We start from the raw sequence: 22,713 nt of genomic DNA, 5'->3' as shown, positions 1-22,713 counted from the left end.
TTTTTTTTGGCAACAAACACCACAATTCTTATTCTCTACCAACTTACAACAATTTCTATGTATGCACCCAGTCTGTTCCATATAGACTTGTATAGTCTATGGAATGGTGTTTCTAGTCATCCAACACTTATACCAAACGAATCCAATGAATCAAAATCAAATGCTGAACCACAAACAAGATCTACCAACAACGGTGTTACGACATCAGATCAACGCAAACATATAAACAACTTGTTTGCACCACCATTATCAGCTTATTCTGCAAACTATCCTGGAGCTTGCCTGTTCCAATTAGAGTATACTATGAGGAGAGGCACACAACACAATTCCAAAATGTTTTCCATAACTCCTTCCACACAGGCTAATATCGAACAATTGGATGTTATTAGGAACTATGGATACAATACGATACGACCTATTGGGATAAACAAAACCATGGAAGAAATCGAATTTGAAAACTCTGGTCAATTCACTGTAACTGATGAACAACTGTATGGGGCAGGTGTCAATAATACTGGCGCTGAAAATTCCGGTGATCAACAAGACCAACAAGATAACAGTAATAATACCTTGTTATTGGGCTCTAATTTAAATGCAAGTGGATTGACCTTTCAGCTTGGTGATGAACTGCGTGAAGTTGATTTGGATGCCCAGATTTTAAATGCTGATGACCTTTATTCTGGTGCAGAAGATGAAGATGACGATGTGTTTGCCGAAGTTGATAATTTGTCAGATACCAATGAGCCAGAAGACGATTTACATCGCCATAGAATACAAACTCAAAGTGATTCTGAAGCAGATACGGGATTTAGAACTAACTTGGTTGATGAAGGGTTTATGGCATCTGAAGTTGAATATCAGGATGATCACAGTTTAAATTCAGAAATAAATTCTACCTATGTGGTAAACAGCGGTGGCTCAAGTTCGTTATTTAATTCTAATAATGCTAGTGGGCGCACTATACCTACTAATCCTACAACTGCTAGTGCACCTGGTATAAATAATAGCTACTACATGCAGAGAATTCATGAAGAAGGCCATAATGAAAACGATCCAGATTATTCCGAATTGGATATGGTAGTTGATGAAAACTAAGCATTTGATTGATGTATTGGTGCATGCAAATTCTTACTAATACAATCAGTTTTTGCTTGTTGTAAATGTATGGCTGGAATCATCCATTTCCCGCAAGAACATCTAGAGCCTCGCCAGCTATATCCACCAACTTTAGAAGTACATTTAGGACATTGGAATTTCCCTTCAATTTCTGATTTGTCAAGTTCTTCCTTCATCCATTTCAATGGATCCTTCATGAAATAATGGGAACATTTATCACTGGCTTCTTCAATTGAAATCACTCTTCTTGAGTTTGGTGCGGTTTTGACAAATTGGGACTGACGAGATTCAGCTACGGGTATTTCATGTTGTTCTATATGGGTGTTATTGGCAAGAACTTGACGACATCTTTTGCATCTGAGTTCATAAACCACTTCCGTTTCTTGTGGAGCGGTAGATTCACTGCGTTTACTCATTAATTCACGTAATGATTGTCCTGAAGGGTCGAGCTTCAAATTCAAATCTACCAAGAACTGTCTATATTCATCGTTATCTTCATCAACTACGCATCCCATATCCTTGTATAATTTCAATTGAGACACGAATCCTTCATTTGGTCCAACATCGGGACATTTCCTCTTGACAGCATGTAATGATTGTTGCACATTAAGCTTGTATTTTTTCATTAAATATGACATGACTATGGCAACAGATCTAGAAACTCCTTGAGAACAATGAATCAAGATATTATCTGAATGTTTCTTAGGATCAGTTGATTCCAGAAACAATGCTTCATCTATAAATTTATAACATGGCTCCAAATATGGGAACAAATTCGTGGTTTCTTCATCGGTTATTTCAATTTGTTTCCAATGATATTCACTGGTGTATGCAGCAGGAATCGGTCCTGGAATGACGGATAATATGTGGTGAATTCCATAATCTCGTTTTAAGTTGACTCCACTATTCAATGGTTCTATTGATGAGAGGTATATCCCTCCTAATATTCTATATACCAGCATGTTGTTGTGATGTACACAGTTGATCAAAACTTGGTTTCGATATCTCTTCGCAAAAGATTTTTATGTGCGGCTGGAATTTTGTATACAGGAATTTTTTTCAGATATTATAAAGATTAAATTATACATACAATTATAAACTATTTAGTTAAAAATCTCTTCATGTTTCTCAAATTCTCCTTGGCAATTTCCATTGAAGGCTTTTCAAAAATATCATCAATTTCTTCCAAAGTCTTACCCTTGGTTTCCGGCATAAAGAATATTTGATAGAAGAAACCGAGAAATGCAATACCTCCATAAAACCCAATGGTCAACCCGGTATAAGTCATAGCCGATTTCATTCTGTTGAAATTATAAGTCACAGTAAATGCCCACAAGTACAAGAATGAAGAACAGATAGTCATACCAATAGATCTGGTACCAATAGAGAAAGATTCGGCTGGTAACACCCAGGTCAAACATGCGTAAGCACCAAAGAATCCCATATAAAGAATTAAACCAGTCAAGTAAACACCTAAGGCTGCTGCTCTTTGGGTTTCTAATGGGATTAAATAACCCACACCAACGAGAACTAACCCAATGGTGAACCCCACAAGATTCATACCCCATACTCTACGACCAAATCTGTCCATGTACAAAATTGCAGGAATGGTACCGAGCCATAATGCTCCACCACCAACTAAAGACATAAACACGGCGTTTTCTTCGGAGAATCCAATATTGGCCATCATCGTAGATAAATAATACATGACGGCATTGATACCAGTTAATTGACCCAAGGACACCATGATAACTGCATAGAACAAAGCACGACGATTTCTTGGAATGGTGAATAAATCAAGCCAGACTTGAACACGACTTTGACTAGCACGTAGTTTACGTTCAGCTTGTGCGTTTTTAATCATTTCCAAAAATTCGACTTTACTTGTTCTTTCGGAAATGTCACGTAATCTGTCATAAACATTGATGGCTTCGGCGTATTTGTTGTTGTATACCAAGTAACGTGGTGATTCGGGAAGGAATAAAAGACCAATCAACAAGATTGTTGAAAATAATAATGATGAACCAACCATGAATCTCCAACCACCATGAACAGTAAAGAAGATGGCAGCAATAGCGAACCCAAGGACTTCTCCAAAAGCAATAAAAAATTGATAAAGAGAAACCAAATTACCTCTTTGCGTGGGAGGAACACACTCAGCAATATAAACCCCAACGGACCCACCTTCGATACCAACACCCAAACCCAAGATAAATCTACCTGCATACATAGTTTCATGATCAGGAGCAGCGGCACAAATAATAGCACCGATGGTATACAAAATACAAGAAATAAGGATAGCTCTTTTTCTTCCGAAATGTTCACTTAATGGGGTCATAAGTATAGATCCAGCAACAGCACCAAGGGGCATTAAACTTGATATCAAAGAATTTTCATGGTCTGACAATTGCAAAGCCTTATTCATACCAATGGAAGCACCTGAAATAATGGATTGATCCACCCCAGATAAGATACCAGCAAATGAAGTAAAGATACCTAGGAATCGAACCATATTATTTCTGTTCTTAAATGTGACGGGGAACTCTACATTCTTAAGATTAGTCCAGAAAGTACCACCACTTTTTAACTCATGACCTAATTGAACATAGTCACCGAATTCTTTATCAACATCAATATCTTCACCAAGTTCGACTGATTCGACTGAAGCGGAATAGTTTTCAGTTTTCTCGACAGTAGGTTTATCGAATTCACTAGTTGGGCTAATTGTACCTGACATGTTGCCTTGAAGAATCAAACAAGAACCTCAGATGGGGAGGGGGAATCTGCCTGCTATTTATACGCGTTTTTACAGGACAAGGTCGAAGCAAAAGTAAGTGCATATACTATTGTGATCAGTGTGATTGTCCTTACGCAAAACCACAATACTTTTGTGGGGGAATGTACATAACCTATTTGTCATGCAGGCGGCGGATTTTCCTAATCCATTAATCCAGGCTTACCTAATTCATTAATCATTATGCAATTATAAGACGATTGTAAAAGTGCATTATAGTTGATGCAAATTTTTAAGAAATAATGCGGCAAATTAACAATAGAATTTTTTAGCAATCATTGTTTAAATCCCTCCACCCAAAATTTCAGAATTTAGGTGGATTGTTGGAATGGTCAAACAATCCTCAAATGGACTTTAGAACAATGCAAAGTATTACACATACCATTTGCCACTTTCCACTTTAGGACTGCTTCAACTTGATCAGGATGGGGAGGGAAGAGTACCTTTAGGTGAGGCATATGCCTCGTCAACTTTAGCTTGGGAAGAAATGGATAGACAATGCGGTTTAGAATGTAGTGAACTAATGCCAAGTTTCACCTAGTGACGTAATCCAAATAGTCCCCTCCATTCGCAATAAATATTCTATTTTATATCCCCCAAATTTTCGCAATAATTTTTTGGGGTAGCTATGGGGTATGGAAAGGTACCAGAAACAAAGAAGGATTGTTCCGCGCGATTCTTCCGAACTTTACCCCAGAATCTAAGGAGGGGAGGCTTTTCTGGACCATTTTAACACATTCTAACCTTGAGAGTTATAGTTCAGGGGTTTACCTAGGGTGTAATCTATGTTTGTGGCATGACCTTCAGCTATGATAGATACGAAATAGATCTAAACTCCGACAAGAATTTATGAAGTTGCACGGCTGAAGTTAGTTTCGAGGAATATTTTTCTTGAGGAGTTTAGTATTCGTGCATGATGGAAGCTCGATACACGGGTGCTAGGACGTGTGCAGTCTATCCTTATTGCCGGTGATAATAAACTACAGCCTCGCATTGTTGCATCTACACATTTGAAGTCTTATCTGTCCCCCCAATATTTTTATTTTTATTTTTATTTTTATTCTATTTTATTTTTGCAGCTTTTCTGGTTGTTTACATAATACATCCCCTGTTTACAAATTATTTGGAGAGAGCAACTTGGGATCCCCAAAATGTTGATATGTTTTCTCGAATTCCTTTTCTAAATGTTCTTTTAATTTCACCATCAGATTCGCAAACGTAAGTTCACAAGAAGGGCACTTGAACGGGGTATTCTTTATCATATCTTGTAAAGAAGATCGTATGCGTACATGTCTGATGAAACTTGGCTTCTCGTCGTCAGTTTCACTATAATATTCAGAATCAGAGTCATAATTTAAGTCTAGATTCGGAATTTTGCTTAATTTATAATATTTTTCATTATATATCGGATTCAATTCGTCAAAGGGAACAAAGAATTTGGTGGTGAATGAATTATAATGCTTTTTATTTTTCAATTTCGGAGAATGAAAATCTTGGGTTATTACATGAACATGTAAATTATTCAAAGACGGTATTGAATGGACGCCAGCATTTATAAATGTGTTTCTGAATTCAGTTAAAGATTGCGCATTCACTTGAAACTTCTCTTGCAAGTCCTTGATTATTATATCTTTTGCCTTTTCCACATATCTGCTGATAGACTCATACAACTCTTCTCCTGTAAATTCAGGGTAATTGGTATTGAATGCATCCAATGGATGCTTCTTGGAGACGAGTGTATTACGAGGAATCACTAGTAAATGTCTGATTGCCTTAGGATACATATCCTTAATGATGATTACATTTTCATCATGGAAAATAACAAGGTCCTTATACTTCCCGGGATTATCTATATACGGTTGGAATGCGTCTCTAAAACTCATATTACTTTGATAGAGTTGATTCTTAGACGGTAATTTTTATTTTTCGTTACATTTAAAAACAAATTCATTTGCTATAAACCGACATCATAAATTAATTATATACACAGTTAAACGTTGCTAACAACCGATTAAGCCTTTCTTCTCCTTGGAGTACTTTGAGTAGCAGGAATTGAAGTTGCAGCAGCAGAAGCAGCAGCAGTGGTGGCACTGGAACTGGCACTACCCTTTTCTTGTACCTTTTCCGTTTTTGATTCTTCCTTTGGTTCCTCTGTGGACAATTCTTCATTGGTCTTTAACTTTGAAGCTTGCAATTCCTTAATAAACCAGATAACAGTGGCATATAATAGCACTGCAATAACGAATAAATTAATAAAGTGGATTGATTTAGTTAAAAATATGAGCCATCCCAATGACATAAGTAACAAGATGAATGAAGCATGTGTAGCTTTGATTAACGCAGGAGAAGTACCTGGAGTGAACACAGACTCCCACAATTCACTGAAAAACGACATGTCTGGTGGTGATGCAGGTGTAAAGAGCTAGTCCTTTCAGTGATTTATCTTTATGTAAACTGCTTCGAGAAAACTTCAATCACGTGAATCAGATTAATTTATTTTGTTGTTAACACGACCTTTTTTTTTTTGGTCAAAATATTTTTCCGTTGATTTCTTTTTGTTTCTCCAAAAGTTTAAGTAAGCATTTGCTACAACTTGACAGCTACAACTCAAGTATAACTAAGCACCGTTACAAATCGCGTAAAATCATACATTTGTACATATACCATCGATAACTACAACGACTATAGATATATTAGACGCCAAAAAAACAAAATGATTCCAACTGATGACTCCTTTATTTCTGACAATGAAGAAGAATATTGTCCATTGTGTGTTGAGGAAATGGATATTTCCGACAAGAACTTCAAACCTTGTCCCTGTGGATATCAAATCTGTCAGTTTTGTTATAATAACATCAAACAGAACCCTGAACTTAACGGCAGATGTCCTGGGTGCAGACGATTATACGATGATGCCAGCGTGGAATACAAAACCATAAGTGCAGAAGAGTATAGATTGCAACAACTAAAGAAGGAGAAACGTGAGCGAGAAAAGAAGCAAAGAGAAAAGGAAAAGAAGGAAACCGAAATGGCCAATAAGAAACATTTGGCTGGATTGAGAGTAGTTCAGAAAAATTTGGTTTATGTGACTGGATTGAATCCTCCTTGTAATCCAGAAGATTTGCATTCCGTGTTGAGATCAGAAAAGTATTTCGGTCAATATGGTAAGATCTCCAAGATCGTTATAAATAAAAAGACTCCTAATCCAGCTAATGCTCACCATCACCATCATCCAAATCCAGGCATCGTTGTTTATGTCACCTTCGCCAGAAAGGAAGACGCATTGACTTGTATTAACGAATTAGATGGATCTTTATGTGATGGAAGAGTATTGAGAGCTGCCCATGGTACTACCAAATATTGTTCATCTTACTTGAGAGGTCATCCATGTCCAAATCCAAATTGTATGTTCTTGCATGAACCTGGAGAAGAAGCTGATTCATACACAAGAAAGGATTTGTCCACTCAACAAGGTATTAAGATTGGCATGATGGGATTAATGGGAAGTTCAAGACAGGCTAATATCGGTGGGCATGCAACTGGCCAAACTGCTGCTACCAGTAGTAGTCACTTTAATGGCCATGATGAAGACCATCATAGTTCTCCTTCAGACGAGGATCACGATCATCCAAAGAGTGTTTTACCTGCAACTGCTCTGTGGGCTAAGGAAGCAACTGCATCTGCTGGTAATTCTCCATCTTTGAATAATAGCATCCCAGTGGCCAACCCAGCAGCATTCCCAACATTGGGTGAAATCTTTAAACAACAACAGCAGCAGCAACAACAACAGCCTCAACAAAGAAAAGATGTTAAAGCCAGGGGTAAAGTTGCCAAATCTCCTAGAGACAACTTATCACCTGCTGATGATCTTGAAGATGATTCTGCAATTCAATTTGTTGAGCAAGCAGCTGAACAATTGAGAAGTTTGAAAGATAGAACTGAAAATTTACAAATTCAATTCAAACAAGTTTCCAACAAGTCCACTGGCAAGATTTTACCATTGTTTTCATTTAATCGGAATGTTGAATATGATAATGATAGTAAATTTGAAGACGAGAAGTTAATTGCTAGACAAGTTATTGAACGTTTTCTTTTAAGACCTATTAAGAATTATCATTTAGCATACCAAAACCATCCAATTGCTCAACAACAATCTTTATTGCAAAGACAACAACAGCAACAACAAGTTCAACAACAACAACAACAACAACAAGCTGCCCAAGCACAAACTCCAAATTTGCAATTACAACAATTACAACAAAAGGGTCAAGGTGACAACAACTTGGTTGAACAACAAAAACAAGTTCAACAACAAATGTTGCTTTTACAATTGCAACAACAGCAACTTCAGCAACAACAAAAGCAACAGCAATTGAATATGTTACGAGTTAATGAACGTGGTAATACCTCAACCCCACCTCCACCAGGATTATTTGCTGGTAATGGTGCCAAACCAAATCAAGTTCAACAACCACAATATAATGATGTTGCTGCCACTAGTATCCAATCTTCTAGTTCGCAATTGTTGACTCAATTAATGAGTGGTAAGAGATAAGTGTTTTGATTTTTTTCTTTTTAGGTTTATAGGTTTTGTTTATTCTGCATGAAATGCCGTCTGTATTATGTATCTATACAAATAATCTTACAATATATAATTTTACAATGGTTCAAATTTCCGAGTAATAAACTCCATGCAGTTTTCAGGTGGTTCAATTGGTACTCCGTAAACCTTGGTGAAGATATCTCTTAATTTGGCACCGTATTGAGCGTCGTTTTTCGTCATTTCAATGCCAATTAGTTCCTTCACTGTGTCAATTATATATCGAGTACGTTCTTGTGAAAGTTTATCCCTGTGTAAAGCATAAGCTTGGTCAAATGCCTTACGGAAATCCTTGATTCTGTAGTTTGTATCATTGAACCCGTAATGAGTGAGCAAATACATGGCGGTTCTTATGCTGATGTTGACTTTAAATTTCCTTTCAAATTGGGTCTTGATATATTCGCACCGGTCACTCTTGTACTTTTTCAATCTAGCAGCATCGTATATGATCTCAACGTGATCCTTGGACCAACCTCCATCTTCAAATCTCATCAAGTTGCGAATTCTCATGGCACGATGATCATGAATTTCTAATGATTCCGGAGAGATGTACTTTTTTGCATCGGGGTTAGAGCTCTCTGTCTGGGCCAAGATTTTGGCGGCTTCACGGGCACTTTCGAATAATTGCCGGCGGAATATGGCGAGCTTGGGGGCAGATCGGACCAACAATGGTATTGGCACTATTCGCTCTAGTTTATGTATGGTTCTGTCGATATGTTCAAGAATTAGTCTGTTTTCCGGGACCAATTCGATGCGGGAGTATTCCAAGTATGCTCGTTTGACATGGTAGTCGTATAGCAACTCGTCGAGTCTGAGCAACACTTCGAATGCGTTTTCTAGTTCGTGCTCTGGGGAGTCCTCCATTCTGATCTTCTCTCGGAGCGAGAGATATTCCGTGGTGAGAGAATCCTTGCGCTCAACATAGTTGCGGATTTTTCTTTGGTAGGGTAATGAATTTTGTAGTTTCATGATTGACCTTGTTGTGTGAACTGAAATTGGTGACTCAATTGGTTGTAATCATTGCAATGCACATAAACATTTGCATGTTTTTCTATTTTGTTCGATAGTTCGGTTCAGCACGCATGCGGCGAATGAGGATTTCCGTTTCCGGTACCAACATGTTTATTGATTATATACAGGAGTCTATTTACAACGAGTCTACTACCTCATGACATTTATGGCATAACTCGTCTTCCTTTGGGGCAGTGAACTTCCAACATCTTGGACATTTGTGGTCTGGAGAAGGTCTTAATTGTACAGCAACTTGATCATTCCATATTGATGTTGCATCGTCTTTCTCAGCCGCGCTTACATCGCCCTGTTCCAAGATCACGTTTGAAACCAAGAAGAAATCATCAAGGTGTGCTACATTTCTTTGTAAGAATGTGTGGATAGGCGAGCCTGGTTTAACAGTAAGCACAACTTCATACTGTAACTTATTCTTTAACTCGGTTTGCTTCTTGACAACCTCCATTAATCTGAATGTTTCATCTCTCAACAGGAAAAATTGACTGAATTCCTGGGCCAACTGTTCATTTTCATACTGTTGAGGTAATTGGTACAGCGTATTCCATTCAAGTTTGAAAGGGGAGTCGGCTTCGACGTTTGCTATTTCTCGATACGAAGTCCACACTTCTTGGGTCAAGAGTGGTTGAATAGGTGCCAACAATCCAATATAAGTAACCAAGATCTTGTCAAGCACAGTTTGGATTGATCTTCGTTTAAGCGAGTCTTTCTTGTCTGTGTAAAGACAATCTTTGGAGATGTCAAAGTAAATAGCACTCAACATGGAATTGACATGCAAATTTAACGAATTCATGACTCTGGAAAAGTTGTGTTCTTGGTAAAAGTCAACACATTCTTGTTGCAACTTATACAAAGAATGCAAGGTGAATTTGTCCAAGTCGGCCAATTCTTCATACGCCACTGGCTCACCCCTATCGTAAAGATTTCCTAACAAGTACTTGAATGTAACTCTATACTTTTTGGAAATTTCTGAAACTCGAGTCAACACTTCGGGACTGAAATTAACATCCAGTTTGTAATTTGAAGATGCAACCCAAGTCCTCAAACCATCGGGTCCCAAGTATGGAGTACGTGGCTTCTTGCATCCTTCGATAGCTTCTTGAGGTGAAAATACATTACCAAGCGATTTTGACATTTTTTGTCCCTTCCCATCAGTTATAAACCCGTGGGTGATTACTGATTTGAAAGGAGCAGAATTGGATGTAATCACTTTGTTTAATAATGATGATTGGAACCATCCTCTGTGTTGATCGGATCCTTCCAAGTAGATATCGGCTGGTTCATCTTGATTTTCCAATGTACTCCATGAGGTTCCTGAATCAAACCAAACGTCCATAGTATCTTTACCCTTGTAGTAATCTGCCCCATTTATAAATGGGATACCTAATTCTGCAGATTCTGATTCGGAAGGCAACCATCTAGAGATATCTACTTCATCCACAAACCACTGGTCAGTTCCATTTTCGTCTAATCTACCAATAAGATAGTCAACCACAGCCAAATCCAATACAGGTTCATTGGTGTGCTTATTGTAGATCAATGGCAATGGCACACCCCAAACCCTTTGTCTTGAAATACACCATTCACTTCTGTTCTCGATAAACAGTGCTAATCGGTGTTTACCAGTTTCTGGAACAAACTTAACTTTAGATATAGCTTCCAAAGCAAGTGGTTTGATCTTGTCGACATTAACAAACCATTGTGGAGTGGCACGTTGTACGACTGGAGTCTTGGATCTCCAATCGTAAGGGTAAGAATGCTTGAACTTTTTGTTTATGTGGAACAACATGTTGTTTTCGGCAAGAATATTGGCGCAAATAACATTGGTTTTTGGTTCAGTTACTTTGAATCCAGCCAATGATTGGAAACCAGGAGCAAGCGTTGCCTCGACTAATTTACCAGCTTCGTCAATTACAGAGTCAATAGACAAGTCATACTTCTTAGCAACAAGATAATCTTCACGACCGTGTGCTGGTGCATTGTGAACAAGACCAGTACCGGCATTATCAACGACGTGATCACCGTGCAATACTGGGTATTGCTGATCTTTTTTGGATCCTGGGTTAGTGTATGTGTTTCCCACAAGTACTGATCCTGGAATTTCGACATTTGTTTGTTTGTAATCGCTGTTTAATGATAATACATGTTCGACCAATGGCTTTGCAACTACAAGATACTCACTGTTGTTTGTAATTAAGGTATACGTCATGTGTTCATTAACGCAAACTGCCCTGTTTGCTGGGATGGTCCACGGAGTAGAAGTCCAAATCAACAACTGTATCTTTTCGATAGTCTTTTGGTAGTTATTTTTAATGTACTCATACAAGTTCTCGCTAACGACAGGAAACTTGACATGAATAGCCACTGAAGTGTGATTATCGTTATATTCCAATTCCGCCTCAGCCAATGCCGTCCCGGTGTCACACCCCCACCAAACCGGCTTCAACTGTCTCGACAACAATCCACGTTCCATTAACTTTTTAAACACCTTCAATTGGTTGATTTCATAGCTGTGGTCCATGGTGATGTAGGGCGTAGTGAAGTCAGTCATAATGGCATATTGGAGAAATTGCTGGCGCTGTCTGTCAATCATGGTGGTTGCCAAATCACGACATGCCTGTCTAATTTCAAGAGGGTCGCGTATAGTCTGGTGTGGGTTTACTTTCATTTCAATGGGCAAGCCATGACAATCCCACCCAGGACGGTATTTAATGAGGGCATTGTTGTGGATCAATTGGAACCGGTTGATGATATCCTTGCAGATTTTGTTAAGCGCGTGACCGAGATGAAGGTCTCCATTGGCGTAGGGGGGTCCATCGTGCAACACAAACGGTTTCTTATCTGAATTGTGTTCCAGTTGCCATGCGTATAGATCCTGGGAGGTTTTATTGATTAGTGATTCACGAAGGTCACCCTGGGGAAGTTTGGGTGAGAATTTGGTTTGCGGAAGAAGTAATGTATGGGAGTAACTTATCTTGTTTAGTCTAAGTACAGTGGTAGAAAATGGTTGTTTTCTACACCGCAACATGCTGAAACTACTTGGTATCTTGTTGTAAGTGATTTGGTTGTAAATTTACAACCAGTGAAAAATTTCTGGGAAAACTTTAGTGGAGAGGTCGTGCAAAAGGCAACAATTTGATTTGATGCAAAATCGAACTACACCCAGTGATTAGTGCAAGTAGTTGACATACGCTATTTACAGCTCATGATTCTGATTATATCCTCCTGTTGTTGTCTTAATATGTTGCAGATACTTTTGATTCAATTTCAATTCAAAGATTTACAGGATTTACTCGTTAGGATCTTCCAATGTGTTTATTTTGCATAGATATTGCAAATTTTTGAACAAAAACTAAACCAGAGCCAACAACTTCCTCCATCTCATGGCACTCTATAGAAGAGCATTTAAGGCTGGTTAACTGGTTAACTAGTCGACTAGTTGCCACACTCAAACACAGCCCAAGCCGTATCTCCCACCACTAAAGAACGCACGCTACACACCCACTTAAAGCTAATATATATATATATACATTGTATAGTCAAATCGAATAAATAAAATTATATAAACAAAAACGTATAAGTCAAAACATCAATTTCGTCGTCGTCAAATTAGTCTAAGCCTTAATGTTCTTAACCAATTCAATATACTTTTCAGTAGAGAATGACTTTGGTCTTTCAATTGGCATACCAATACCTCTGTCCAAGATTAATTGTGGCAAGACACCAAAGGCTCTGGAAACACCGAACAAGACAGTGTAGAAAGATTCTTCAGTCAAACCGTAGTATTGTAACAAAACACCAGAGTGAGAATCGACATTTGGCCATGGGTTCTTGGTCTTACCGTGCTTGGTCAATACACCTGGAGCAACTTCGTAAATGTTGGAAACCAACTTGAACAAGTCATAGTCTGGCATTCTCTTCAAAGCAAATTCTCTTTGAGCAGTGTATCTTGGATCGGTCTTTCTCAAGACAGCGTGACCGTAACCTGGAACAACTCTACCGGCATTCAAGGTTTCCCACAAGTACTTTTCAATGGCTTCCTTGGAGTAGTCACCGTTTAATTCTTCTCTCAACTTGAATAACCATTCCAAGACTTCTTGGTTAGCTCTACCGTGCAATGGACCAGCTAAACCATTCAAACCAGCGGCAAGGGACAAGAATGGAGAAGACAAAGCAGAACCAACCAAGTGGGTGGTGTGGGCAGAAACGTTACCACCTTCGTGGTCAGAGTGGATGGTCAAGTATAATCTCATCAATTCAACGAATTCAGAGTTACCACCGAAACCCAAGAGGTTGGCCAAGTTAGCACCGTAATCCAACTTAGGGTCAATAGCAGCTGGCAATTTACCATCGTGGAAGACATTTCTGTAAATCTTAGCAGCAATGTTTGGCAACTTGGCTAATAATTCAATAGAATCTTCGTAAGTGTATTTCCAGTATTCGGACTTGTGGACACCCTTGGCGTAAGCCTTGGCGAATTGAGATTCAGATTCTAAAGCGGTAACAGCAATGGAGAATTGAGCCATTGGGTGCAAGTGAGATGGAGATCTGTCAATCAATTCTTCAACGTGCTTTGGCAAGGCTGATCTAGCAGCTAATTCTTCAGATAAAGCTCTGGTTTGGGCTTCGGTTGGGACTTCACCAGTCAATAACAACCAGAATAAAGCTTCTGGCAATGGTTCTTCACCACCTGGAGCCTTTGGCAATTCCTTTTGGATGTCTGGAATGGTTCTACCTCTGAAACGGATACCTTCGATTGGGTCTAAAACGGAACCTTCCCAAACTAAACCCTTGATACCTCTCATACCACCATAAGCTTGTTCTAATAAAACTTCACCAATGACCTATTTAAGTGTTAGTAAAAGCATTGTAAAGAATTACCACAAATTTTCAAATTTCTCCAGTTTTTTCTACAATGGGGGAAATTGCATGTGATTGGGTACGATGAGCAAAAAAAGCGATACATACGGTTTTACCATGTTCCTTCTTTAATTGCTTGACTTCTTCAGCCTTTTCTGGTAAGATTTCAGCCAATCTTTGCTTTAAAGTCTAGACAATTAGTTAGTATACAAATTTTTCCTTATAATTTAATAGCGATGGCCAAAAAAAAAACACATACTGGTTCAGCGGTGGCTAAAGTTCTCACTTGAGTGAGAGCGGATCTGGTCAATTTGGAAGAACGTTGTAATGATCTGAAGGTAGACATGTTGTATTAGTTAAGAACTTAAAGAACTAAAAGAAAGAAGAAACAGAAGTTTCAAAAAAAACAGCAAATTTTTCTTCCATTGGAAATTTGACTTTGAATTTATACCTCAGTCCGATTCCCTTTCTTGTCTCTCACAAGCAAAGTAATTTTTTTTTTATGTTTCTGGTTGATATAAAAAAAAATTAAAATTATTTTTATGTGGGCACCTTTTGCGTAACTTGCAAAAAATGACATTTCATCATGACAATAATCGGAAGTAAATTTGCAAGTTAGCCCCGCTGGTCCAATGGGATTGCGACAAATCCTGCGGACTTTTTTTCCCGTACACTTGTCCCCCAAGGGACACCACCACTAAAAAAAAAAAGAAAAACCTCAATTATCCACCCAATAAAAAAATAAAAAAATTACCTCATATCAAATGATGCATGTCGACGACAGATTTAAAAAAAAACTCCGTGAGCGTTTCACCGCGGGTTTAGATCATTCGGAATTTAATCTCCTGGTCTACAACCGAAAGATTTTTCTATACGCAATCGTTATCGCAGTAATAAGCCCACTGCTGTCTTGACGATATCCGATATCTGTCTCGATGTGCGTATCTGTGTGGACCTACCCTAGACACAAACACAGACACCAAGAGATATTTCAAACCCACATGAACGTTTTTTTAATCCGACAGGCACTGCATTCCGTAAAATCACGGAAGGGAAAACAAACCCCTTTGTGACAAGAAATTCATTGTCTAGATGTTGTAGTTTACAGTTCGTTTTTTGTGGCTTGAAAAATTTTTGGGAGTGGGCAGAAAAAAAATTGACAAATAAGATTCGAGGTTTCCCCAGATTTCGGAGTACGTTTTCAGAAAAATAAAAAATTTATTATTGTCAAGAAAAAAAAAAAATGTGTTGATCCCCGGTAATAGTTCTAACCTGTAAAAAAAAAAAGTTAGCCTCGGCTTCAAGACCCGACAAGGTACCTTACAACAACACATTATTATTAACCGAATACAACAAGCAACTGAGCATATATAGTAGAAACAGCACCATGCTTATGCGGAGTTACCATTATATCCCGTCTAAAAAAAAGAAAGAAAAAGAAAAAAAAAAGTAAATCACAAAAAAATTAAACTTCTTGGCTGGAGTTTCTCGATGGGTGTGGGGTTGCCCCACACTGTTGTGGGCTGTTCAAAATTTCTCTTTATTATTCAACTCCGGGGATATGTAATCGAAGGATTTGGTCGTATTATTGCATAATGTGTAAAAATATACAGGTTCAAGAAATTGTCTGATTTAAATACCAATTGAATTTGCATCTTCATTCTTCTTACTATAATCGTCTACGCGAAAACATCTACATGTTTCAGCATAAACTCAATTGGCTGAAGATGAAAAACCACTACCCTAGATCCAGATAACTTCAGACCACATACCCAATAGACCCGTTCATGAACTTCCTATATCAGTTTCAGGCACCTTCCTTGTGCTTTCCGCAAGTATCGCCGTTTCCAAATCAAGATCTTCGGGCGGTTCCTCATAATCATGTAAAAATTGCCGTACGATATCAGTTCTTGATCTGGTTTTATCTCCACCTCCACCATTAGGAACCACACATTTACTTTTAAATTGACAATAAGTGCATCGTGACAAATCAATCGTGGGCTCGGGATCCCTGCTCCCATCCCAAAATGAACATCCCTCCTCAATACTACTTTCTAACTCGTCATAATTGTACGAGTATGTTCTCGTTTCAAACACTTTCCCGGTTTGCGTGCTAGTATACTCGATCTTGGTCTTGGGGATGGCAATTCCATGGAATAAGTTGTAGAATTGGCTGGCTCGGGCTGCGAGGTATCGCAAGGTAGGTGCCGTTTTCCAGGTACGTAGCAACGGCACGAGAATTTCTTGATAATCTACATCAGTGTCAAGTTCACCCATCCGTTGGAGAAACTTGTCGTGCTTGGGGGTATCCCACGAGAATTCATCACTCATTTGAAACACTTTACCGAATTCATATGGTTCCGAGTTAACGTCGCTGTCATATGGAGCAAATCCGATGGGCTCACCGTTGGCTAGTTTCATGAAATCAGTAAAGAATAATTTATAGTTTGATCGGAGGATAGTGAATACTGCGATTATGCTCAATGGTTCATCAATGTTGAATCCTTTCTTTTGGGCATTTGCTAAAAGACTGTAATAACCGAATTCAGGATTTCCGGATAACAATTCAAACATGTGTCTATAGTAGAAAGTTTGAAGTTTTGCTGAGGCAAGCACTGATTGTTGTTTGGGTGCAAAATCTGATTTCCTGGTTTTGACATCGGTCAAAATCAAGTTGTATTTATCCTTGTGCTTGTGCACGATTTCCCGGGCAGACTCAAAGAACTTGTTCAAGTCAACTTTGTGTTCTTCGTTTTTGAATTCGGGCATTTCAAACAGAAGATACTCGTCAAAATCATCAAACAATGACTCGTGTTCTTTAAAATAGGTATATTTGCCCAAATCTTTGTTCTCCAATATGAAATGATCAACTATCCCACTGATTAAAACCTTCTTGTTCTCTTGCCCTCTAGGCAACTCTTCAATATCGTGAACAAATACCCGTTGGTCAAAGTTTATATATCCGTGCACCATAATCTCCCTGGCCTCTCCTGTAGTGAGCAAAGTAAACAACCTGCCAATGATTGCATCGGCCCAGTCCGTGACTTGCTTTCTGCCTTCAGACGTAAAAATCAAGTGGTTCAACATTTTCAGCTGTTCATTAGTAAGGATTCCTCTGTCCCTAATCTTTTTAAAATTCTCCTTGAGTAACATTTCCACTGTGGTGACATCAACTTCAGGATGAATCTCTCGTTCCAAATTTAAATGAACCTCCGATCCCATTTGCATCGCCTCTGTCGGTTCAACCGTTGGTGATCCGGCATAGATTTGATAGTATTGTCTCAATTCACACCAGCTGCTGTTTAGCATACGCGTGACTCCTAAACGGGGATTGTTCACATATGACTTGCTGCTGTTATGTTTAGAATAGAATTCAAACGGAGTGAGTTCCTTGTTTGGTGATTGTAATGGCAATTGTGACGTGACAGGCAATCGCCAATTGTTATATAGTGCTATTAAACTGGGGTCTGTCAAAGGGGGAGTATCGTCTTTTGGTTTTACAAGCTTTACAAGTATGGAATGGATCTCGGCATCTTCCTCTTCTTGTGTGGGGATATGTATTTTAGTTGTTTCAGGTAGTGATACTACTGGGGATATGTGTAATTTCCGTTGAAATTGTTTTGAAAGTTGTTTCATCATTAGTAATTGGCTTGTTGTGTATGGGCGGACTGGTGTTTTTTTGACTATTTTGTCATTGCGAAAAATGGGGGTTTTTTAGTTTGGTAGTTTGGTTTATTCCTTTGTAATAACACGAATTAGCTAGCTCGGATAAGTAATCTAGTGAATAGTGTTCGTAGTAAAGAGCTGGTACTCTCTCGACAAACCGCTCCATTCACCATTTATTGACTACTAATTTTACAATCAACCACTCGGTAAAAACTTAAAAATATCTATTAACAAACGTAAAAACATAAAGACATACAAAATGTTATATAAAAATACCCTCCCACATCAATGGATTCCTCGTTTCAACTTAAGAGAATCGCGCTTCTTTTCATTGAGACTAACCAGAGCCGGCAAATTAAACCTAGCGGACTCACCAAGCTTCATCAGATCAGGACTGTCACCACGCGAAGGACTCGTTCCAAGTGCTTGTGCTTGTGGCTGTGGAAACCCCCCATAGTAATCATCACCTGGTGTCGTGGCTGACATAAACGGCGAATCCAAAGTTATTGCTCCATTGGAGTTATGACGGTATGAGTTGAACGTGTTGCCATTGACGGGCATGGATGGCGGTTGCAACTGTAAATTGGCGAGATTGGTGTCGATGTTCAAGGTGTGTTGTGGGAATTGGACATTGGTCCGTGATCCTGATCTTGCCCTGGGGAAATAATCAAACTCTTCGTGATCACTAACTGGAGGCAAGTTGAAATTGGCCGAGGAGTTGGTGGCTGATGGTGGTGGGGTATACAAAGATGACTTATGGGATGGGGGTGGGGTATTGCTGTTTTGGTTACTATTAGGGTTGTATTCCATCATCATGGCGTATTGCGGATTTGGCTGTTGGAATTGGTTGAGCAAGGTCGGATTATTTGCATTGACTACGGGTGTGGTTCTCGTTATTATCGATTGTGGTACTGAATCCTGTATAGACTGTAATGAATCGGTACTTATGTTGAAGTTGGAGTAGCCACCTTGTTGTGGTGCCTGTGGAGGACGCAAATTGTTCATATTACCCACATGTAACCAGTTATTACTATTATTTCTAGTTAATGACTGTTTTCTCAAATTTAACGAAGAAGATCTTGATCTTGGAGGTTGAACTGGATTGGCCGAACTTGAATTGCTTCCATTTCCATTTGAATAAGTCAGGATATTCATTTCATTGAGGGAAAGATTTGAAATCAGCGAATGTCTCAACGTGTTGGCGGCAACTTGAGTCGTGGTGGCCTCGGGCAACTTAAACTGGGCGGAGTTGTGATTGTAATGACAAAGATCCATCAATCTCTTTCTTATCAATTGTAAAATGATTGGTTGGTATTCGTGATTCTTGAGGTATTCGCGATTAATTATACTCTGTTGGTCATACATTGGTGGTTGTCCGTTTCCATTCAAGGTCTTGATCAAGTTTGACATTATTTCATTGGCAACTCTCCCAGCTAATCCACTTGGTGGTATATGACCCAGGAATGGAGTGGTTGTAGGCAACAACAAGATATTCGAGTATATCGACATCAACAACTGGTCAAAATGTTGCGTGAAATATATGGTGTAGTTGCGACGACCAAAGTCATTAGGCTCGTCAATATCGGTCAAAATGTCATCCGACTCAGTATACTCGGGATTTTGGTAAATTTGCTGGTGTTGCTGCTGTTGTTGTTCGACCCAAGGATTATTGGTAAAGTAAAACGGCGACGAACTGTTTGATGCTTGCATGGGTTGCAGGGATAACTGCGACCCGTGGTGTGGCAAATTGTGTGGTGGTGGTTCCAAAGGTGTCCTTACCGTTGCGTCAATGGGCGTAAACGGGCGAGAATCCATATCTGGAGCTTTGTTATTGATTTTAAGCGATAAGTTCAAATTGTTGATCATGGCGAATGTCTATTAAATATTCTATAGGGTATCGGTGAAATTTTTCGTTGGGAATGAAAAGGCAAACTTTTTAATAATACAGGAGGAGGAGTTGGTGGATGAAGTTTCTTAGTTTTGGAAAACTATCATATATTGGAGGACGCGTCTTTTGAACTTTGTTGAAACAACTAGTTGGTGTAGAAAGATATCGAACTGACGATTCAACTTGAATTATATAAAAGACAAACCAGTTGTGGTGACAATTTTTGAGGAGGGAGTGACAAATGTGTTTCAGTTGAAATATCTTGGCAGGCGTGTAATTGAAACAAGTAGTTGTAGCGAGTTGTTTGAGTATAGCAAAATGAAACGACAGAGGAGTAACAGTAGTAAGTCAAGGTAATGATGAAATGGTTATAAACGTTGAAAATTAACTAAAAATTGGGGCGGACGTGTGTGCATTTATTTTAGGTGACTGTTCTGGTTTAGACTTTTTTTTGTTGGGGGGATAAGGGGGGTTTTCAGATTTTTTTTTTCTGGTTTCGCGCGTGTCGGATTTATTTTTTTAAAAAAATGGGGGATAGCGAGAGAGTTAATTTAAATTAAATTACTTGCATTTTAGGGGTAGCCAGAAAGCAAATTTAGAGGGGGGGGAACAGGAACGCTATTGTTAAACAGCAAATAAGTTTACACATTTGTATTGTGATCTAATGTGTGGTACTAAAAGAGCCCTTGTAATGAGTCTTGCTTTGTTGCGGCAATGTCAAGTTTTATATATGTTTTACTATGTTTTACAATGTTTTAGGTATATAAGTGAAAATTAAACTGAAGACACGAGGTAAGCTCACGTTACTTCCACGGGATTATATCGACGTCGTATGATGTAAACGAAACAATACCTGGAATTAGATCTGATGATTGTTGAAACCGAGTTTTACTAACTAGCCAATGTGGTATTTTCATGTCTAAAACTACATTTAATTTTCAATAATTTGCCCCAAATAGGAAAATGTTCGAGAGCAAAGAAAATCCTTCGAAGAAGAAGAAAAAAAAATATCTCATGCAAAGACGCGCAGGCTTGCTCGGCAGAACACCTTTTCCTCCTTTGAGAATAATCAGGTTCAAATTGAGGTAATTATATCCAAACAATCCACAGAAGTAATACCTCGGAATGTTTGTGTTGCTCGAGAACAATCGATGGAACTTGGCTTAGATTTTTAGCTTGACTTAGATAAGAAGGTTGCTACCTTCCTTCCAAGATGTTGCAACCGTGATAAGAATCCGAGCATATTCTTGTTGTCGTATACCAATCGGAATTATGATAACAAAACCCAAAACCTTAAAAGTTTTCTACTCGTCTATTTTTATCCCGAATAGGGTTTACCTACTCCTTGCACTCCTTACACTCTCCCCTGGTTAAACGGCCAGGGGGGCATTTTTTTTTTTGATCGATCCATTCTCAAGTATTACATTGTTTTACGGCTGGCCCGGGCGGATGTCAGCAGATGCGTCAGATCAATAGTGCCTGCGGGATTGTTCGGAGTACGCGAATAACCCGCATAGGGATGCATCATCAGTTGGTTCCCTGGAGAAATTGGCCTTTCGGGTATCTCGATTGATGCGACTACTACTCTCGTTTCTAGTCCAAGGGTTCTATACGAGCTTGGCAGTTGACGCGTAATTTTGGGAGATTAAGTAATACGAGAGACTTCGCCGGTGTGTGTGAAAATTGCGTGCTTTATCGGCCGGAACTTATAAGAAACAAGCTAAATCCGTCGTCCGTACAACAATACGAATAAGCCAATGATTGAGGTAATTATGTCCACGAAGAACTTGAAATTATATCACCGATGTTCGCTTGTAAAATCGATTACAAATTGCAACATCAGAGAAAATTCTGCTAGATTATGTTTCTCGGCATAATATCCCCCGCCTCTCTTCCATCAGTTGATACCAAGTTCATTTCTTGCTTTAATAAAAATAAATGAATTTGGCATTGACCTGCCAAAACTCATTTTGTAATACCAAGACTTACTCCATAAACAATGACATTCTTCAACTATAAGGCTGGGATAAATTCTTGGAAGCAGATTGCAAAGCCATTTTCCTTTTTGTTTTTAAAAAATTTTAAATAAAAGCAACAAAAAATAGAAAACAGTTTATTACTAACTTCTAACAATTCAATTGATGTCTCACCAGTCGAGCATCTTATCTTGAAGAGACTCCATTCCCGTTGTATACGAAATAGAAATGGATATTATTGAGATATATACCAATCAAGTTCTAAAATATACAGGATCGTTAGAAATGATTTCTGTATCATTAATAACACGGGGGCAGATTTTCTAACCATTTAGTAGATATTTTGTTAACTTGCATTTTGTAAAATTCAATTTCCCCCTTTGAACTCCCTTTAGTCCCCTTTTCGGATTCCATGGACTTTGATCGTTTGACAATTTATTCAACAGGGTGTATTCAAAGCCTGATAGTTAGATGATTTGTAAAGAACTTGTAGAATAAGAAGTTAAGTTTTCAGGATTTTCCATTGGTAAAATGGCTGCAATGATGATCGTGGATTGAGTTTATGCGCAGGAGTTATGACGAATATTTACGGGTATAAATTCCTTAGAATTTTCTTCGACTTTTGTAAATATTCTTTTCTTTACTAAACGCTGAATTAATCTATCTAACATTCAAATTTATAATAAGTACTTTTCACCTGTACCTAATAGCTATGTCCGCGGGGACTTGGAATACTGTGAAATTGAACAAGTATGTTGACAATGATAATATTATGGGTTGTCGTCTG

General features: G+C 38.6%; 11 protein-coding genes across 11 annotated transcripts; 2 read left to right on the top strand and 9 right to left on the bottom strand. All coding sequences in view use genetic code 12, as the record gives it.

Moving 5' to 3' along the window:
• Window positions 1–36: 36 nt before the first annotated feature.
• SPAPADRAFT_149025 (uncharacterized protein) lies at window positions 37–4,156 on the top strand (the record flags this gene model as incomplete). Its single annotated transcript, XM_007373840.1, has 2 exons — window positions 37–707; window positions 786–4,156. 2 exons carry the CDS (start codon window positions 58–60, stop codon window positions 1,093–1,095), a joined length of 960 nt encoding a protein of 319 aa, XP_007373902.1.
• Window positions 668–4,143, bottom strand: HXT4 (fructose symporter; the record flags this gene model as incomplete). Its single annotated transcript, XM_007373841.1, has 1 exon — window positions 668–4,143. One exon carries the CDS (start codon window positions 3,851–3,853, stop codon window positions 2,216–2,218), a length of 1,638 nt encoding a protein of 545 aa, XP_007373903.1.
• YVH1 (tyrosine protein phosphatase) lies at window positions 1,092–2,078 on the bottom strand (the record flags this gene model as incomplete). Its single annotated transcript, XM_007373842.1, has 1 exon — window positions 1,092–2,078. One exon carries the CDS (start codon window positions 2,076–2,078, stop codon window positions 1,092–1,094), a length of 987 nt encoding a protein of 328 aa, XP_007373904.1.
• A 523-nt stretch (window positions 4,157–4,679) lies between the features above and the next one.
• On the bottom strand, window positions 4,680–5,801 carry SPAPADRAFT_59734 (uncharacterized protein; the record flags this gene model as incomplete). The annotated part of the gene is made up of 1 exon (XM_007373839.1): window positions 4,680–5,801. A coding segment is annotated over one exon (505 nt), but the record flags the coding sequence as incomplete, so codon positions are not given.
• Window positions 5,802–5,848: 47 nt separating this feature from the next.
• On the bottom strand, window positions 5,849–6,346 carry SPAPADRAFT_59733 (uncharacterized protein; the record flags this gene model as incomplete). Its single annotated transcript, XM_007373838.1, has 1 exon — window positions 5,849–6,346. The coding sequence occupies one exon, from the start codon at window positions 6,303–6,305 to the stop codon at window positions 5,922–5,924; it is 384 nt and encodes a 127-aa protein (XP_007373900.1).
• A 277-nt stretch (window positions 6,347–6,623) lies between these two features.
• On the top strand, window positions 6,624–8,465 carry NOT4 (CCR4-NOT core ubiquitin-protein ligase subunit; the record flags this gene model as incomplete). The annotated part of the gene is made up of 1 exon (XM_007373837.1): window positions 6,624–8,465. The coding sequence occupies one exon, from the start codon at window positions 6,624–6,626 to the stop codon at window positions 8,463–8,465; it is 1,842 nt and encodes a 613-aa protein (XP_007373899.1).
• A 102-nt stretch (window positions 8,466–8,567) lies between these two features.
• On the bottom strand, window positions 8,568–9,479 carry SPAPADRAFT_54467 (uncharacterized protein; the record flags this gene model as incomplete). The annotated part of the gene is made up of 1 exon (XM_007373836.1): window positions 8,568–9,479. One exon carries the CDS (start codon window positions 9,477–9,479, stop codon window positions 8,568–8,570), a length of 912 nt encoding a protein of 303 aa, XP_007373898.1.
• A 178-nt stretch (window positions 9,480–9,657) lies between these two features.
• On the bottom strand, window positions 9,658–12,564 carry SPAPADRAFT_54466 (isoleucine--tRNA ligase; the record flags this gene model as incomplete). Its single annotated transcript, XM_007373835.1, has 1 exon — window positions 9,658–12,564. The coding sequence occupies one exon, from the start codon at window positions 12,562–12,564 to the stop codon at window positions 9,658–9,660; it is 2,907 nt and encodes a 968-aa protein (XP_007373897.1).
• Window positions 12,565–12,912: 348 nt separating this feature from the next.
• CIT1 (citrate (Si)-synthase) lies at window positions 12,913–14,786 on the bottom strand (the record flags this gene model as incomplete). Its single annotated transcript, XM_007373834.1, has 3 exons — window positions 12,913–14,380; window positions 14,505–14,585; window positions 14,656–14,786. The coding sequence occupies 3 exons, from the start codon at window positions 14,740–14,742 to the stop codon at window positions 13,151–13,153; spliced, it is 1,398 nt and encodes a 465-aa protein (XP_007373896.1).
• A 1,291-nt stretch (window positions 14,787–16,077) lies between these two features.
• Window positions 16,078–18,253, bottom strand: DEM1 (Dem1p; the record flags this gene model as incomplete). Its single annotated transcript, XM_007373833.1, has 1 exon — window positions 16,078–18,253. One exon carries the CDS (start codon window positions 18,033–18,035, stop codon window positions 16,182–16,184), a length of 1,854 nt encoding a protein of 617 aa, XP_007373895.1.
• Window positions 18,254–18,347: 94 nt separating this feature from the next.
• On the bottom strand, window positions 18,348–19,928 carry SPAPADRAFT_54463 (uncharacterized protein; the record flags this gene model as incomplete). Its single annotated transcript, XM_007373832.1, has 1 exon — window positions 18,348–19,928. One exon carries the CDS (start codon window positions 19,926–19,928, stop codon window positions 18,348–18,350), a length of 1,581 nt encoding a protein of 526 aa, XP_007373894.1.
• Between the last annotated feature and the right edge of the window lie 2,785 nt (window positions 19,929–22,713).

Source organism: Spathaspora passalidarum (genome assembly GCF_000223485.1).
Source record: "Spathaspora passalidarum NRRL Y-27907 unplaced genomic scaffold SPAPAscaffold_2, whole genome shotgun sequence".
Classification (NCBI taxonomy): domain Eukaryota; kingdom Fungi; phylum Ascomycota; class Pichiomycetes; order Serinales; family Debaryomycetaceae; genus Spathaspora; species Spathaspora passalidarum.
This window is presented reverse-complemented; position numbering and strand designations above follow the sequence as displayed.